This window comes from Bombina bombina, chromosome 6 (genome assembly GCF_027579735.1).
Source record: "Bombina bombina isolate aBomBom1 chromosome 6, aBomBom1.pri, whole genome shotgun sequence".
NCBI lineage: Eukaryota > Metazoa > Chordata > Amphibia > Anura > Bombinatoridae > Bombina > Bombina bombina.
Window position 1 is genome coordinate 328,141,413 of NC_069504.1, and position 18,678 is coordinate 328,160,090.

General features: G+C 40.5%; 1 protein-coding gene across 1 annotated transcript in view; it reads right to left on the reverse strand.

The window, feature by feature from the left end:
- Nucleotides 1-263: 263 nt before the first annotated feature.
- CFAP54 (cilia and flagella associated protein 54) overlaps nt 264-18,678 on the reverse strand; it is a 901,430-nt gene continuing 883,015 nt past the window's right edge. The window contains exons 73-75 of the mRNA XM_053719246.1: nt 3,972-4,140; nt 758-829; nt 264-383 (exon numbers count right to left, since the gene is read on the reverse strand). Coding sequence (XP_053575221.1) covers nt 264-383; nt 758-829; nt 3,972-4,140 — 361 coding nt within the window. The remainder of the gene's footprint in view (nt 384-757; nt 830-3,971; nt 4,141-18,678) is intronic.

Below are 18,678 nucleotides of genomic sequence, written 5' to 3' on the forward strand. Positions count from 1 at the left end.
CTGTTTTATGCCACATCACCATAGGCCCCAGTCTGACAAGACTTGCTGCATAACAGCAATTTATAGTAATTTTATGGTAATTTTGCTGTACAAAAAAACAAAGAAAATCAGTTTAAAGCAAAGGCAAAAAGACCCCACAGTAAATCAAGCATTTATACTTTAAAAATGTACTTAATTTTATTTTAAACAAAATATTTTTTTATAATAAAAACAGGCATTAATATGGTGAAATTGTAGTGTAAACAGATAACATTTTGTGCCTCTTAGATAAGCAGTGAAACTATCCAATCTAAAAGACTTCCTTTCATTAACATACAGCCATGAGTCAGGTCAAAAAATGTCTCCAGCCTGATTAATGATGGCAAAGTGATGTCAAATGGAGCCTGTGAAAAGAAGGAAATTATAGCTGTGAGAGAATCATTTTTCTTGTCATAGGCAAGCATCACATCTATTTTCGCACTTAAGAAGATTAATACCATGAAGATTTTTTTTTTATATAATACCCACCAAGTGATGAAAAACTATAAAGTTGAACTCCCACAATTTGCTGAGTATAAAATTGTAGGCATATACATGATATAGTATAAAAGAGTCCTGAATTAAAAAGTTCAAATTATGAAAATACTAGATCTAAAATCTTTCTGGCCCTAAATAGTAAGATTATAACATATTAATAGGTATCTGTAAAAAACAAAAACAAAAAAACAACATCATTTCTGTAGAACGTTTGTAAAGTAGGACACAAACTTATACAAACCTTCACTAATGGCTGTGGATCTTGAGAATTCAGCAAATATTGCACCTCACAGCAATGCTTCATAATAACTTCCTAAGAAGACAAAAAGCCAGTTTGCACAAAATATACCAAAACTCTATAGTATTAGACGGTGCATATTATAATGCAGATAGCTCAGTATCATTTAGTACTTTAGACCTACTGCTGTATTAAATTGTATTGATAATAAATATAACAGCAGCCTAAACATAACATATTTTTTTTACAGTGACTCAATACACCAGGCAATCAAAACAAAACATAATAATATATGAAAGAAGATTCAATTGTTGAACGGCAGATATTAAAATCTAAATCAATAAAAAGATACAGGTTAGCTATAGGTTGTCCCATCTTGGCACAGGAAGATATCCCTTTTCATACAATATTTTTAAAGACTGCTAATGAACCAAGGCACATGAGTGAGAAGAGTTTCTGATATAAGAGAATTTTGAACTTCTCTCATTCAATGCAATCAACCTCCCATTCCCAAGAACCAATTTTGTCCTGTTTTGAGTTTTTGCTTCTGAATGTTTTTATGCATGCTCAGTTCACAAATGAATACTCAAGCTTGTTTATAGTTTCATACAAAGTAAACAATATTGCTTTGATCACATATATACAAGTACATATTCCAATATGTGCATTTATAATTTCAACAAAGTCTTAGGATGTTGAAAATAAGGAGACACTGAGGGCCTGATATTCAAAACCTCGCCGCTCAGGCTATATATTCTAAGAACTCTCGCCGGTACAAAACTGAGACATTTTTATGTCACTATGTAGTGTTCTTTGTGTGAAACTGAGACTCCTACATTACAATACAAGGGTTAAAAAAATCCCAAAGATTGTGCGTGATTTCTCTCCATGCTGGCGGTTTTGAATAGCTATAAGAGCAAAGAGAGCGATGAGTAGGACTATGAAGTAGCAGTGCACAAAATGTTGTCAGGTGGGAGTATACCTATAAACAGAGAGTAATCAATGGTCTCAAAGGCAGCTGGGAAGTCTAGGAGGGTAAGTAAAGAGAATTGTGTTTTTTTGGCACCTGAAACTTTAGTCAGGACAGCGGATGGATGATGTACAAAAAAAAAAAAAGAACAAAGCATGTGATTATAGATTAGCTTCTCTATCAATTTAAAGGCAATCATGATTAGGGAAATGAAACAGTGGTCAGAGAGGTGGAGGATGAGGTGGTAAAAAGAGGGTGTTTTTAATAATGTGTGAACAAATTTAGGAAAAGAAAAAGGAACCTGTAGTAAGTGAAGCTAAAGATATGAATTAAAATTGGACAAAACCTAAAACCTTTGTGAAGTGGCTTGAATAGTTTGATATTTTAAAGGTTATAGGGCCGAATAAGAATAGATAATAAGAATATACATAAGGTAAAATACATTAAGTTCAAAGGTCAGTCAATGTCAAACCCCATTAACAAGATGAGAAATGGATCAGTCATATTAACCTATTATAAGCTTTATATATATATATATATGGAAAGAACAAGAGCATGTGCAAAGGGATAAAGTAGCGCTGGTTGTATAAAGATATAATTAGCACATTCAATAAGTGTGAGAAAATAGCGAGGCAAATGACAAAGTACACAGCAAATAAATCACCATTAGGTATGTGGAATAATGTTCTCTAGATGTCCCAAATGCTTAAACACTTATTTGATATATATAAAAATGGTTAGATAAATCCAGACTTGAGGTATGAGTGAAGTACAGACTTACAAGAAAGAACCTCAATTGTATGAGGTAAGTGATCAGCACATCAGGGAGTCCCTCTCAGTAGATTAGGCTTGACCCCTTGGGATATTGGAGAAACTTCATACAGCAAGCTTGCCTTTTTCCTTCTGTTTTCCTGGGTATGGGTGAAACTTCAGGAGGTTAATACACCTTTTCCCTCGGCCTCTTTCAGTATGGATCCTCTGAGGATGGTGTAGAAGTACCGGCCAGTATGAGTAGAAAAAGCTCAGTAAAAAACATAAATTGCATTTTTAAAAATGATTTTTTCTTTTCTGTCTTCAGTTGTTTCTGGAGCTGACAAATATATTTTGTAATTGCTACCGATTTTAGGAGAAATAAGTCTGTGTTTATGGCTGGACTCTGATACAAATCTGATACAAATTTGTATCAGAGTCCAGCCATAAACACAGACTTATTGCTCCTAAAATCGGTAGCAATTGCAAAATATATTTGTCAGCTCCAGAAACAACTGAAGACAGAAAAGAAAAAATCATTTTTAAAAATGCAATTTATGTTTTTTACTGAGCTTTTTCTACTCATACTGGCCGGTACTTCTACACCATCCTGAGAGGATCCATACTGAAAGAGGCCGAGGGAAAAGGTGTATTAACCTCCTGAAGTTTCACCCATACCCAGGAAAACAGAAGGAAAAAGGCAAGCTTGCTGTATGAAGTTTCTCCAATATCCCAAGGGGTCAAGCCTAATCTACTGAGAGGGACTCCCTGATGTGCTGATCACTTACCTCATACGATTGAGGTTCTTTCTTGTAAGTCTGTACTTCACTCATACCTCAAGTCTGGATTTATCTAACCATTTTTATATATATCAAATAAGTGTTTAAGCATTTGGGACATCTAGAGAACATTATTCCACATACCTAATGGTGATTTATTTGCTGTGTACTTTGTCATTTGCCTCGCTATTTTCTCACACTTATTGAATGTGCTAATTATATCTTTATACAACCAGCGCTACTTTATCCCTTTGCACGTGCTCTTGTTCTTTCCATAATTTTGAGGAGGGGAAATACTGCGCCAGATGGGGAATCCTTTTTCTCATCTGGTGCAGCTTTCACACTCCTCTTAAAGGGACAGCTGCTACATGGTTGGTTCTTTGCTCTAAGGGGAACTCTGCCTTCTAGTACGATATAGGTATACCCATTTGTGTACTCATATCTTTTTAACCCCCTCAGCCTAGCGCCTCTGTATATTTCCGCTTTCCGTCTCATAAATATATATATATATACAGTATATATATATTCTTGTATATGTTTATATGATTTAGGTATGTAATTGACATTATTACGCAAACTAGTGTAACATTTTTGAAATAAACAACATTTCACCTAAATGCAGATATTTAAAAAAAATAAAAGAATAAAAAAACAACACATACATATATATATATATACACACACACACACACACACACACACATAAAAGCTCAGTTACCTGTAGTTCCTCAGTAAAGTAGTTTTTTTGGTCAGCTTTATTTTTTGCATTCTGAGTTGATCGCTTCTGTTTTTCACCATGTTCAGTTACTGAGGAATCCGTCATATACTGCAGAGAGATTTCAGCTTTCTGTTTTAAAACAGAAAGCTTCTCATGCAGTGAGACAACTCTAGGTAAAATAATCAATAAATGCATTTTTTAGATCAAATATTCAGGATTCAGAGAACATTAAACAAAAAAGACAAAAAAAACTATCTTTTCCAAGCATATAGTTGTCTTCTATAAGGTTACAGTATATACTATTATCTTTATTTATGCCTTTATGTAACACTTTAATCCAGTGAGATTTCCATGCAGACAAACTGAACTATAAAACTGCATTTCTTAGAAAAGGGTTCTTTATATTCTCAGTAACAGCATACGAAGCTTGTTTTTAAATGAAATCTCTTGCATTTGAAGAGCTGAAATCTTCTGAGGTTATTGAGCAAATTTGTTGCTCTTTATCGTTGGCTATTAGCATTCTGTCTGAATAAAAAACAAAACAAAAAAAAAAAAAATACCTTAAAGGGACAGTCTAGACCCAATACATAATTTTGATTACTTATTGTTATATACCAAAGAAGCATCCTGCAATTGGTCCCACATCTATAAGTTTGTAAGAAGTACATGAAACACTTAAATATTCATAATTTATTAGGAGCTGAAAATTGCCGCCAATCTCCGCCCACCTATTGCATGTATATTTTGGTACGTTAAGTTTCTCCAATCAGGATCAATTCTTAAGTAAGTATTCCTACTCTCACACCCCGATTTGTGCAGCAGCTAACTAAAAAATATTAAATGTGCACTCAGTGGCGTATTTGATTTTGTGCTGCCCTAGGCACTCAAAATTCTGTGCCCCACACTCACGCGCATACATATCTATCTATTGCTGATATATATATATATATATATATATATATATATATATATATATAAAACAAACAAACAATACTTTCCGAAACACAATATTAAGTGCTGAAAGCCAACAGAACTAGCTGAATAAAATAAAGGTTCAGAGCTACCTCTAAACTGTAAGCTTTATGGACAGTCTCTTATTATAAACCCTACAATTTAAGCTATTTGGGCAAAATATCCCATTATATACCTGTATAATACTTCTAAAATAACAAAGATTAGATTCTTACAAGTAAAGCCACAAAAAAGTGCTATCACCTCTAAATCTGCTGCCCTAGGCAAGTGTCCTGTTTTCCAAGGCCAAAATACGCCACTGGCTATACTGCTTAACTGCCATGCAAGAAAACAACTAACTGGACAAGAAGAAAGCTGTTGGTGGAGCTTGGTGGCCATTTTTCGGCTGCTAACAAACAATGATTATTTAAAAGTTTAATGTAGTTCTTACAAGATATAGATGTGGAACCCATTGCAAGATGCTTGGCTGGTATGTAACAATAAGTAATAAAGAATAAGTATTGGGTCTAGACTGACCCTTTAACTTCTGTTGGAAATATTGAGAAGGATAAAGCTGATCACAAATACACCTAGTAGATCAAATAACTTAGAATTAACTGTGCCAGTTGGAACCATAATGTCTGCACATGCATGTTTTTATAATTTGTGGCCACATTATAATAAGGGATTGTTACTTTTGTGAGGGAACAGTAATAATAGCTCATCAGTTCAGTAGCTTGCTTCATGTATAATAAACGCATGTTCCTATGTTAAATACATGCCAGTTTAATACTTATAATAAGAGGATCCTATAATTCCCTCAATGTCTCATTAACTTCTAATGCGTTACAACCACCCATCATAACTAACCACTTACCTCCTGGACATCCCGCTGCACAATTTAAACCTAACTGCAACTTCCCCACAACAATTAAACCTCTACTTGCAGGACATCCATTCACAAGTTACCCTCAACTTCACCCACAGCATTAACAAATACGACACAGTTCCACTCTTACCACTACCAAATCCTAAATTAACCCCAGCACCAATAACCCTCCACACAACAACCACCTAACACCAAAGGGACCTGTCTGAATGTCAGACGCCAGAACAACCTGCCCCTAACACACTAGCACTTAAAGGGACATAAAACAAGTTGGGATAGAGACAAAATATAATAATATGTACTTTAATTACTTTACATGCAAATGTATACTGCAGTGCCTCGCCATTAACCCTTTCTTTTTAGTTTCTGAATTGTAAAGCTCTAACTCCCCCCACACATTTCCTTCTGTGGCTGTATCTATATGTAATGTTTTGGTAGAATGCAAAAGTGAATAGGGATTATCTGATGGAGCATGCCTAGAAGCTGTGAACTCAGTTGAAATACAATGCCTGTGTCTAAACACTGATAAGGGGGGTGAAGTTGGCTGCTCGAGGCAGCTTAGCTATGTAATTCATTTTGCTTATTTTTGAAAATTATTTTAAAATACTTTCCAGCAATTTTTAAACATTTTTTAATGCAAACTATTTTTTAATTAATTATCCCTTTTAGGATATGCACAGGTCTCAACCTGTTTTATGTCCCTTTAAGCAACCTTCTGTCCAATCACAAGACTAACTATTAAAAAAACAGAATTTATGTTTACCTGATAAATTTCTTTCTCCAACGGTGTGTCCAGTCCACGGTTTCATCCTTACTTGTGGGATATTCTCCTCCCCTACAGGAAATGGAAAGGAGAGCACACAGCAAGAGCTGTCCATATAGCCCCCCCTCTGGCTCCGCCCCCCAGTCATTCGACCGACGGTTAGGAGAAAAAAGGAGAAACTATAGGGTGCCGTGGTGACTGTAGTGTATAAAGAAAGAAATACATTTTTCAAACCTAACTAAAAAACCAGGGCGGGCCGTGGACCGGACACACCGTTGGAGAAAGAAATTTATCAGGTAAACATAAATTCTGTTTTCTCCAACATTGGTGTGTCCGGTCCACGGTTTCATCCTTACTTGTGGGAACCAATACCCAAGCTTTAGGACACGGATGAAGTGAGGGAGCAAATCAGGTTACCTAAACGGAAGGCACCACGGCTTGCAAAACCTTTCTCCCAAAAATAGCCTCCGAAGAAGCATAAGTATCGAATTTGTAAAATTTGGCAAAGTATGCAGGGAAGACCAAGTCGCTGCCCTACAGATCTGATCAACAGAAGCCTCGTTCTTGAAGGCCCGTGTGGAAGCCACAGCTCTAGTAGAATGAGCTGTAAATTGTTCAGGAGGCTGCCGTCCAGCAGTCTCATAAGCCAATCGGATGATGCTTTTCAGCCAAAAGTAAAGAGAGGTAACAGTAGCTTTCTGTCCTCTCCTCTTACCAGAATAGACGACAAACAAAGAAGATGTCTGTCTGAAATCCTTCGTTGCTTCTAAATAGAATTTCAAAGCACGAACTACATCTAAATTATGTAACAAACGTTCCTTCTTCGAAACTGGATTCGGACACAGAGAAGGAACCACTATTTCCTGGTTAATATTCCTGTTGGAAACCACTTTTGGAAGAAAACCAGGCTTTGTACGTAAAACTACCTTATCTGTATGGAATACCAGATAGGGTGAACACACTGCAAAGCAGACAATTCAGAAACTCTTCTAGCAGAAGAAAAAGCAACCAAAAACAGAACTTTCCAAGATAGTAACTTAATATCTATGGAATGTAAGGGTTCAAACGGAACCCCTTGAAGAACTGAAAAAACTAAATTTAGATTCCATGGAGGAGTCAAAGGTCTGTAGACAGGCTTGATTCTGACTAAGGCCTGTACAAACACCTGTACATCTGGCACGGCTGCCAGACGTTTGTGCAACAAAACAGACAGAGCAGATATCTGTCCTTTTAGAGAACTAGCTGACAAACCTTTATCCAAACCCTCTTGGAGAAAGGAAAGTATCCTCGGAATTTTAATTTTACTCCAAGAGTATCCCTTGGAGTCGCACCAACATATATATTTTTTCCATATCTTATGGTAAATTTTCCTAGGCACAGGCTTCCTGGGCTGAATCAGAGTATCTATAACCGAATCTGAAAACCCACGCTTAGATAGAATCAAGCGTTCAATTTCCAAGCAGTCAGTTGCAGAGAGACTAGATTTGGATGTTCGAATGGAAATTGTACTAGAAGATCCTGTCTCAAAGGTAGCTTCCATGGTGGAGCCGATGACATATTCACCAGGTCTGCATACCAAGTCCTGTGTGGCCATGCAGGAGCTATCAGAATCACAGAGGCCTTCTCCTGTTTGATCCTGGCTACAAGCCTGGCAAGGAGAGGGAACGGTGGAAACACATAAGTTAGATTGAACGACCAAGGCGCCACCAATGCATCCACTAGTGTCGCCTTGGGATCCCTGGATCTGGACCCGTATCGAGGAACCTTGGAGTTCAGACGAGACGCCATCAGATCCATATCTGGAATGCCCCATAGTTGAGTTAACTGGGCAAAGACCTCCGGGTGGAGTGCCCACTCCCCCGGATGGAAAGTCTGACGACTCAAATAATCCGCCTCCCAGTTGTCTACTCCTGGGATGTGAATTGCAGATAGATGGCAAGAGTGATCCTCCGCCCATTTGATGATCTTGGATACCTCTCTCATCGCCAAGGAACTCTTTGTTCCCCCCTGATGATTGATGTACGCTACAGTCGTCATGTTGTCCGACTGGAACCATATGAATTTGACCTTTGTCAGATGAGGCCAAACCAGGAGCGCATTGAATATCGCTCTCAGTTCTAAAATGTTTATCGGACGAAAAGACTCTTTTTGAGACCATAGACCTTGAGCTTTCAGAGAGTCCCAGACTGCGCCCCAGCCTAAGAGACTGGCGTCGGTCGTGACGATGACCCACTCTGGTCTGCGGAAACTCATTCCCTGAAACAGGTGATCCTGAGACAACCACCAGCGGAGAGAATCCCTGATTACCTGGTCTACTTGAATCTGGGGAGACAAGTCTGCATAATCCCCATTCCACTGTTTGAGCATGCACAGTTGTAATGGTCTTAGTTGAATTCGAGCAAAAGGAACTATGTCCATCGCTGCGACCATTAATCCTATTACTTCCATGCACTGAGCTATGGAAGGCTGCAGAATAGAGTGAAGAACTTGACAGGCGCTCAGAAGTTTTGATTTTCTGACCTCTGTCAGGAAGATCCTCATTTCCATATAATCTATTATTGTTCCCAGAAAGGGAACTCTTGTTGACGGGAACAGGGAACTCTTTTCTACGTTCACCTTCCACCCGTGAGATCTGAGAAAGGCTAGAACAATGTCTTGTATGGGCCTTTGCTTTGGAAAGAGACGACGCTTGGGTTAGAATGTCGTCTAGATAAGGTGCTATAGCAATGCCCCTCGGTCTTAATACCGCTAGAAGGGACCCTAGCACCTTTGTGAAAATTCTGGGAGCAGTGGCTAAACCGAATGGAAGAGCCACGAACTGTCTTTCCAGGAAGGCGAACCTCAGGAACTAATGGAGATCTTTGTGGATAGGAATATGCAGGTACGCATCCTTTAAATCCACGGTAGTCATGTATTGACCCTCCTGGATTGTTGGAAAAATCTTCCTTGTTCCGTTATTGGAACTGGGTGTATCACTCCCATCTTTACTATGTCTCCTACGCAGTGTAAGAATGCCTGTCTCTTCATCTGGTCTGAAGATAAGCGAGACATGTGGAACCTTCCCTTTGGAGGAAGTTCCTTGAATTCTAGAAGATATCCCTGAGAGACTATTCTAGTGTCCAGGGATCCGGAACATCTCTTGCCCAAGCCTGAGCAAAGAGAGAGAGTCTGCCCCCTACTAAATCCGGTCCCGGATCGGGGCTACCCCTTCATGCTGTCTTGGTAGCAGCAGCAGGCTTTTTGGCCTGTTTACCCTAGTTCCAACCTTGCAATGGTTTCCATGCTGGTTAAGGTTGGGAAGTGTTGCCTTCTTGTCTGGAGGCCGCAGAGTTAGGAATTGGTCCGTTCCTGAAATTGCGAAAGGAACGAAAATTAGATTTGTTCTCAGCCTTAAAAGGCCTATCTTGTGGGAGGGCATGTCCCTTTCCACCAGTAATGTCTGAAATAATCTCTTTCAATTCCGGCCCGAATAGGGTCTTACCCTTGAAAGGAATATTAAGCAATTTGTTCTTGGACGACACATTCGCCGACCAGGATTTTAGCCAAAGCGCTCTGCGCGCCACTATAGCAAACCCTGAATTTTTCGCCGCTAACTTAGCTAATTGAAAAGCGGCATCCAAAAGAAATGAATTAACCAACTTAAGTGCGTGAATTCTGTCCATGACTTCATCATATGGAGTCTCCCTTTGAAGCAAATTTTCCAGTTCCTCGAACCAAAATACGCTGCGGTAGTGACAGGAATAATGCACGAGATTGGTTGAAGAAGGAAGCCCTGCTGAATAAATTCTTCTAATATTTTATCCATAGGATCTTTGAAAACGCAACTGTCCTCAATAGGAATAGTTGTGCGCTTAGCTAACACTGAAACCACCCCCTCAACCTTAGGAACCGTCTGCCATGTGTCCTTTCTAGGGTCGACAATGGGGAACATTTTCTTGAATATAGGAGGTGGAACAAAAGGTATACCTGGCTTTTCCCACTCCTTAGTCACTATGTCCGCTTGGGTATCGGAAAGGCATCAGCGTGCACTGGAACCTCTAAGAATTTGTCCATCTTGCACAATTTCTTTGTAATTACCAGAGAATCACAATCATCTAGAGTAGTTAGGGCCTCCTTAAGCAGGGCGCGGAGGTGTTCTAACTTAAATTTAAAAATCACTATATCAGTGTCTGCCTGCTGAGAAACTTTTCCTGAATCAGAAACTTCCCCTTCAGACAGGCCCTCCCTCACTGCTATACTCAGATTGATGTGAGGGAACAACTGATAAATTGTCCTCAGCGCTAACCTGCTCATCTTCTGTATTTAAAAACTGAGCAATCACGCTTTCTAGAATAGGATGGCAGTTTGGATAATAGATTTGCTATAGAATTATCCATCACTGCAGTTAATTGCTGCATAGTAATCAGCATTTGGCGCGCTAGATGTACTAGGTATCGCCTGCGCGGGCAAAACTGGTGTTGACACAGAAGGAGAGGATGATAAACTATCCCCACTACCTTCACATGAAGAATCATCCTGGGCAATCTTATTAAATGTGACAGTACTGTCCTTACTTTGTTTGGACGCTATGACACAATTTGCACAAAACATTAATAGGGGGAACCACCTTGGCTGTGATACATACAGAGCATAAACTATCTGAAGGTACAGACATGTTAGACAGAATATGGCAGGCTAATAATGCAATAAAAACGTTTTTAAAGAAAAGCGTTACTGTCTCTTTAAATAATAAACAAGCACACTTTATTTCTGAAAGTTTGAAAAACTATGAAGTGCCTTGAAAGTATTGCACACCAAGTTTCAAGACTTTAACCCTTAAAATGAGCAAAACGTGAGTGATTCAGCACTGAAATAAACCTTCCTGAGTCCGTTTTCTTTACCCACAGGACCCTCGAATGAAGCTGCATGCACTGCCAAGGAAATAAACTGCGCAATTGAGGCGCGAAAACGGGGCCTCCTCCATCTGCATTACCAGAGTGAAGGGGCCTTTCTGACTAAAGTAGTAGTCTAACTAGATGCCAGGCGAAAAAAACGTTCCCAAAAGTGCTTTTATAACACACAAAAAACACTCTAAATGTCCAATAAATCTGATATAAACCAATCGATTTAGCCCACAATAGTGTCACCAGTATAGAGCCCATTTATAAGCCTTAATCTGTTATGAATCTAAGAAAATGGCTTACCGATCCCCTAAGGGAAAAACTGACAGTCTTCTAGCATTAACATGTCTTGTTAGAAATATGACTAATCGTACCTGAAGCAGATAAGTCTGCAAACTGTTCCCCCCAACTGAAGTTCTCTGGGCTCAACAGTCCTGCGTGGGAACAGCAATTGATTTTAGTTACTGCTGCTAAAATCATACTCCTCTTTTAACAGAAATCTTCTTCATTTTCTGTTGTAGAGTAAATAGTACAAACCGGTACTATTTTAAAATAACAAACTCTTGATAGAAGAAATAAAAAACTACAACTAACACCACAAACTTCTCACCGTCCCCGTGGAGATGCTACTTGTTCAGAGCGGCAAGGAGAATGACTAGGGGGGGCTATATGGACAGCTCTTGCTGTGTGCTCTCCTTGCCATTTCCTGTAGGGGAGGAGAATATCCCACAAGTAAGGATGAAACCGTGGACCGGACACACCAATGTTGGAGAAAACTTAACACCCAACCAAAATGTAAACCTGGTTTCAGCAACAAGTTTTATTGTTGTGTTCTTTTCCACTGTTGGTTTATGCTTGTTCTAGCTTCATGCCAAGATTATTAAGCAATAATTCAATCAGGATTGAGTAAGGGTGAAGTGCTTATCAATAACTAGCTATTGGTTCCATGACTACATGGCATGTGCAGCATCTTTAGGGTTCAGAAGATAATGCAATATTTGCTAAAAATAAAAATAAAGCTGTGCTTCATTTTAATTGATCTATATCATGAACCAGGGTTGAAATTGCAAACAAAGAAAATCACTGAACAAAGAAGTAGCCTGGAATTTTGTACACATTCTGTGTGTCCCGGTCTGTACAAAATTCCATCTGGACTTCACAACAGTTGCTGTGGACTTTTCCACAAAAAAGGAAATCTACCACTCCAATTGGAAGAGACAAAAACTCTATATGGTATTACAAGATATAATGAAAGAAATGTATTTTAAATGATCTTGTACCCTGATTGAAACAATTACTTGTATTTCAGTAGTGCCAGATGGACAGCAAAATTACTTGGTCGTGATTCCCTAAACTAATGTTTAAAATCAGAAAATGTTGTATCTTTTCCCTGCCTTGATTTTTAAATTAAATCCTACTATTTTTATTAATAAAAATGATATACATGGCTCTTATTGTCAGCTAACTCTGCATAAAGGAGAAGTACTTTGTGAAACCAAAAACAGAATTTATGTTTACCTGATAAATTTCTTTCTCCAACGGTGTGTCCGGTCCACGGCGTCATCCTTACTTGTGGGATATTCTCTTCCCCAACAGGAAATGGCAAAGAGCCCAGCAAAGCTGGTCACATGATCCCTCCTAGGCTCCGCCTACCCCAGTCATTCGACCGACGTTAAGGAGGAATAATAGCATAGGAGAAACCATATGGTACCGTGGTGACTGTAGTTAAAGAAAATAAATTATCAGACCTGATTAAAAAACCAGGGCGGGCCGTGGACCGGACACACCGTTGGAGAAAGAAATTTATCAGGTAAACATAAATTCTGTTTTCTCCAACATAGGTGTGTCCGGTCCACGGCGTCATCCTTACTTGTGGGAACCAATACCAAAGCTTTAGGACACGGATGAAGGGAGGGAGCAAATCAGGTCACCTAAATGGAAGGCACCACGGCTTGCAAAACCTTTCTCCCAAAAATAGCCTCAGAAGAAGCAAAAGTATCAAACTTGTAAAATTTAGTAAAAGTGTGCAGTGAAGACCAAGTCGCTGCCCTACATATCTGATCAACAGAAGCCTCGTTCTTGAAGGCCCATGTGGAAGCCACAGCCCTAGTGGAATGAGCTGTGATTCTTTCGGGAGGCTGCCGTCCGGCAGTCTCGTAAGCCAATCTGATGATGCTTTTAATCCAAAAGGAGAGAGAGGTAGAAGTTGCTTTTTGACCTCTCCTTTTACCTGAATAAACAACAAACAAAGAAGATGTTTGTCTAAAATCCTTTGTAGCATCTAAATAGAATTTTAGAGCGCGAACAACATCCAAATTGTGCAACAAGCGTTCCTTCTTTGAAACTGGTTTCGGACACAGAGAAGGTACGATAATCTCCTGGTTAATGTTTTTGTTAGAAACAACTTTTGGAAGAAAACCAGGTTTAGTACGTAAAACCACCTTATCTGCATGGAACACCAGATAAGGAGGAGAACACTGCAGAGCAGATAATTCTGAAACTCTTCTAGCAGAAGAAATTGCAACTAAAAACAAAACCTTCCAAGATAATAACTTAATATCAACGGAATGTAAGGGTTCAAACGGAACCCCCTGAAGAACTGAAAGAACTAAATTGAGACTCCAAGGAGGAGTCAAAGGTTTGTAAACAGGCTTGATTCTAACCAGAGCCTGAACAAAGGCTTGAACATCTGGCACAGCTGCCAGTTTTTTGTGAAGTAACACCGACAAGGCAGAAATCTGTCCCTTCAGGGAACTTGCCGATAATCCCTTTTCCAATCCTTCTTGAAGGAAGGATAGAATCCTAGGAATCTTAACCTTGTCCCAAGGGAATCCTTTAGATTCACACCAACAGATATATTTTTTCCAAATTTTGTGGTAAATCTTTCTAGTTACAGGCTTTCTGGCCTGAACAAGAGTATCGATAACAGAATCTGAGAAACCTCGCTTTGATAAAATCAAGCGTTCAATCTCCAAGCAGTCAGCTGGAGTGAAACCAGATTCGGATGTTCGAACGGACCCTGAACTAGAAGGTCTCGTCTCAAAGGTAGCTTCCAAGGTGGAGCCGATGACATATTCACCAGATCTGCATACCAAGTCCTGCGTGGCCACGCAGGAGCTATCAAGATCACCGACGCCCTCTCCTGATTGATCCTGGCTACCAGCCTGGGGATGAGAGGAAACGGCGGGAACACATAAGCTAGTTTGAAGGTCCAAGGTGCTACTAGTGCATCCACTAGAGCCGCCTTGGGATCCCTGGATCTGGACCCGTAGCAAGGAACTTTGAAGTTCTGACGAGAGGCCATCAGATCCATGTCTGGAATGCCCCATAGTTGAGTGACTTGGGCAAAGATTTCCGGATGGAGTTCCCACTCCCCCGGATGCAATGTCTGACGACTCAGAAAATCCGCTTCCCAATTTTCCACTCCCGGGATGTGGATAGCAGACAGGTGGCAGGAGTGAGACTCCGCCCATAGAATAATCTTGGTCACTTCTTCCATCGCTAGGGAACTCCTTGTTCCCCCCTGATGGTTGATGTACGCAACAGTCGTCATGTTGTCTGATTGAAACCGAATGAACTTGGTCCTCGCTAGCTGAGGCCAAGCCTTGAGAGCATTGAATATCGCTCTCAGTTCCAGAATATTTATCGGTAGAAGAGATTCTTCCCGAGACCAAAGACCCTGAGCTTTCAGGGATCCCCAGACCGCGCCCCAGCCCATCAGACTGGCGTCGGTCGTGACAATGACCCACTCTGGTCTGCGGAATGTCATCCCTCGTGACAGGTTGTCCAGGGACAGCCACCAACGGAGTGAGTCTCTGGTCCTCTGATTTACTTGTATCTTTGGAGACAAGTCTGTATAGTCCCCATTCCACTGACTGAGCATGCACAGTTGTAATGGTCTTAGATGAATGCGCGCAAAAGGAACTATGTCCATTGCCGCTACCATCAACCCGATCACTTCCATGCACTGAGCTACGGAAGGAAGAGGAACGGAATGAAGTATCCGACAAGAGTCCAGAAGCTTTGTCTTTCTGGCCTCTGTTAGAAAAATCCTCATTTCTGAGGAGTCTATAATTGTTCCCAAGAAGGGAACCCTTGTTGACGGGGATAGAGAACTCTTTTCCACGTTCACTTTCCAGCCGTGAGATCTGAGAAAGGCCAGGACGATGTCCGTGTGAGCCTTTGCTCGAGGGAGGGACGACGCTTGAATCAGAATGTCGTCCAGGTAAGGTACTACTGCAATGCCCCTTGGTCTTAGTACCGCTAGAAGGGACCCTAGTACCTTTGTGAAAATCCTTGGAGCAGTGGCTAATCCGAAAGGAAGCGCCACAAACTGGTAATGTTTGTCTAGGAATGCAAACCTTAGGAACCGATGATGTTCCTTGTGGATAGGAATATGTAGATACGCATCCTTTAAATCCACCGTGGTCATGAATTGACCTTCCTGGATGGAAGGAAGGATAGTTCGAATGGTTTCCATCTTGAACGATGGGACCTTGAGAAATTTGTTTAAGATCTTGAGATCTAAGATTGGTCTGAACGTTCCCTCTTTTTTGGGAACTATGAACAGATTGGAGTAGAACCCCATCCCTTGTTCTCTTAATGGAACAGGATGAATCACTCCCATTTTTAACAGGTCTTCTACACAATGTAAGAACGCCTGTCTTTTTATGTGGTCTGAAGACAACTGAGACCTGTGGAACCTCCCCCTTGGGGGAAGTCCCTTGAATTCCAGAAGATAACCCTGGGAGACTATTTCTAGCGCCCAAGGATCCAGAACATCTCTTGCCCAAGCCTGAGCGAAGAGAGAGAGTCTGCCCCCCACCAGATCCGGTCCCGGATCGGGGGCCAATATTTCATGCTGTCTTGGTAGCAGTGACAGGTTTCTTGGCCTGCTTTCCCTTGTTCCAGCCTTGCATTGGTCTCCAAGCTGGCTTGGCTTGAGAAGTATTACCCTCTTGCTTAGAGGACGTAGCACTTTGGGCTGGTCCGTTTTTACGAAAGGGACGAAAATTAGGTCTATTTTTTGCCTTGAAAGGCCTATCCTGAGGAAGGGCGTGGCCCTTACCCCCAGTGATATCAGAGATAATCTCTTTCAAGTCAGGGCCAAACAGCGTTTTCCCCTTGAAAGGAATGTTTAGTAACTTGTTCTTGGAAGACGCATCAGCCGACCAAGATTTCAACCAAAGCGCTCTGCGCGCCACAATAGCAAACCCAGAATTCTTAGCCGCTAACCTAGCCACTTGCAAAGTGGCGTCTAGAGTGAAAGAATTAGCCAATTTGAGAGCATTGATTCTGTCCATAATCTCCTCGTAAGGAGGAGAATCACTATCGAGCACCTTAATCAGTTCATCAAACCAGAAATATGCAGCTGTAGTGACAGGGACAATGCATGAAATGGGTTGTAGAAGGTAACCCTGCTGAACAAACATCTTTTTAAGCAAACCTTCTAATTTTTTATCCATAGGATCTTTGAAAGCACAACTATCCTCTATGGGTATAGTGGTGCGTTTGTTTAAAGTAGAAACCGCTCCCTCGACCTTGGGGACTGACTGCCATAAGTCCTTTCTGGGGTCGACCATAGGAAACAATTTTTTAAATATGGGGGGAGGGACGAAAGGAATACCGGGCCTTTCCCATTCTTTATTAACAATGTCCGCCACCCGCTTGGGTATAGGAAAAGCTTCTGGGAGCCCCGGCACCTCTAGGAACTTGTCCATTTTACATAGTTTCTCTGGAATGACCAACTTTTCACAATCATCCAGAGTGGATAATACCTCCTTAAGCAAAATGCGGAGATGTTCCAACTTAAATTTAAATGTAATCACATCAGATTCAGCCTGATGAGAAATGTTCCCTGAATCAGTAATTTCTCCCTCAGACAAAACCTCCCTGGCCCCCTCAAACTGGATTAGGGGCCCTTCAGAGATATTAATATCAGCGTCGTCATGCTCTTCAGTAACTAAAACAGAGCAGCCACGCTTACGCTGACAAGGGTTCATTTTGGCTAAAATGTTTTTGACAGAATTATCCATTACAGCCGTTAATTGTTGCATAGTAAGGAGTATTGGCGCGCTAGATGTACTAGGGGCCTCCTGAGTGGGCAAGACTCGTGTAGACGAAGGAGGGAATGATGCAGTACCATGCTTACTCCCCTCACTTGAGGAATCATCTTGGGCATCATTGTCATTATCACATAAATCACATTTATTTAAATGAATAGGAATTCTGGCTTCCCCACATTCAGAACACAGTCTATCTGGTAGTTCAGACATGTTAAACAGGCATAAACTTGATAAGAAAGTACAAAAAACGTTTTAAAATAAAACCGTTACTGTCACTTTAAATTTTAAACTGAACACACTTTGTTACTGCAATTGCGAAAAAACATGAAGGAATTGATCAAAAATCACAAAATTTTCACCACAGTGTCTTAAAGCTTTAAAAATATTGCACACCAAATTTGGAAGCTTTAACCCTTAAAATAACGGAACCGGAGCCGTTATAAGTTTTAACCCCTTTACAGTCCCTGGTATCTGCTTTGCTGAGACCCAACCAAGCCCAAAGGGGAATACGATACCAAATGACGCCTTCAGAAAGTCTTTTCTAAGTATCAGAGCTCCTCTCACATGCGACTGCATGCCATGCCTCTCAAAAACAAGTGCGCCACACCGGCGCGAAAATGAGACTCTGCTTATGCTTTGGGAAAGCCCCTAAGAAATAAGGTGTCTAATACAGTGCCTGCCGATATTATTATATCAAAATACCCAGATAAAATGATTCCTCAAGGCTAAATATGTGCTAATAATGAATCGATTTAGCCCAGAAAAGTCTACAGTCTAAATAAGCCCTTGTAAAGCCCTTATTTACGATCGTAATAAATATGGCTTACCGGATCCCATAGGGAAAATGACAGCTTCCAGCATTACATCGTCCTGTTAGAATGTGTCATACCTCAAGCAGCAAGAGACTGCACACTGTTCCCCCAACTGAAGTTAATTGCTCTCAACAGTCCTGTGTGGAACAGCCATGGATTTTAGTTACGGTTGCTAAAATCATTTTCCTCATACAAACAGAAATCTTCATCTCTTTTCTGTTTCTGAGTAAATAGTACATACCAGCACTATTTCAAAATAACAAACTCTTGATTGAATAATAAAAAACTACAGTTAAACACTAAAAAACTCTAAGCCATCTCCGTGGAGATGTTGCCTGTACAACGGC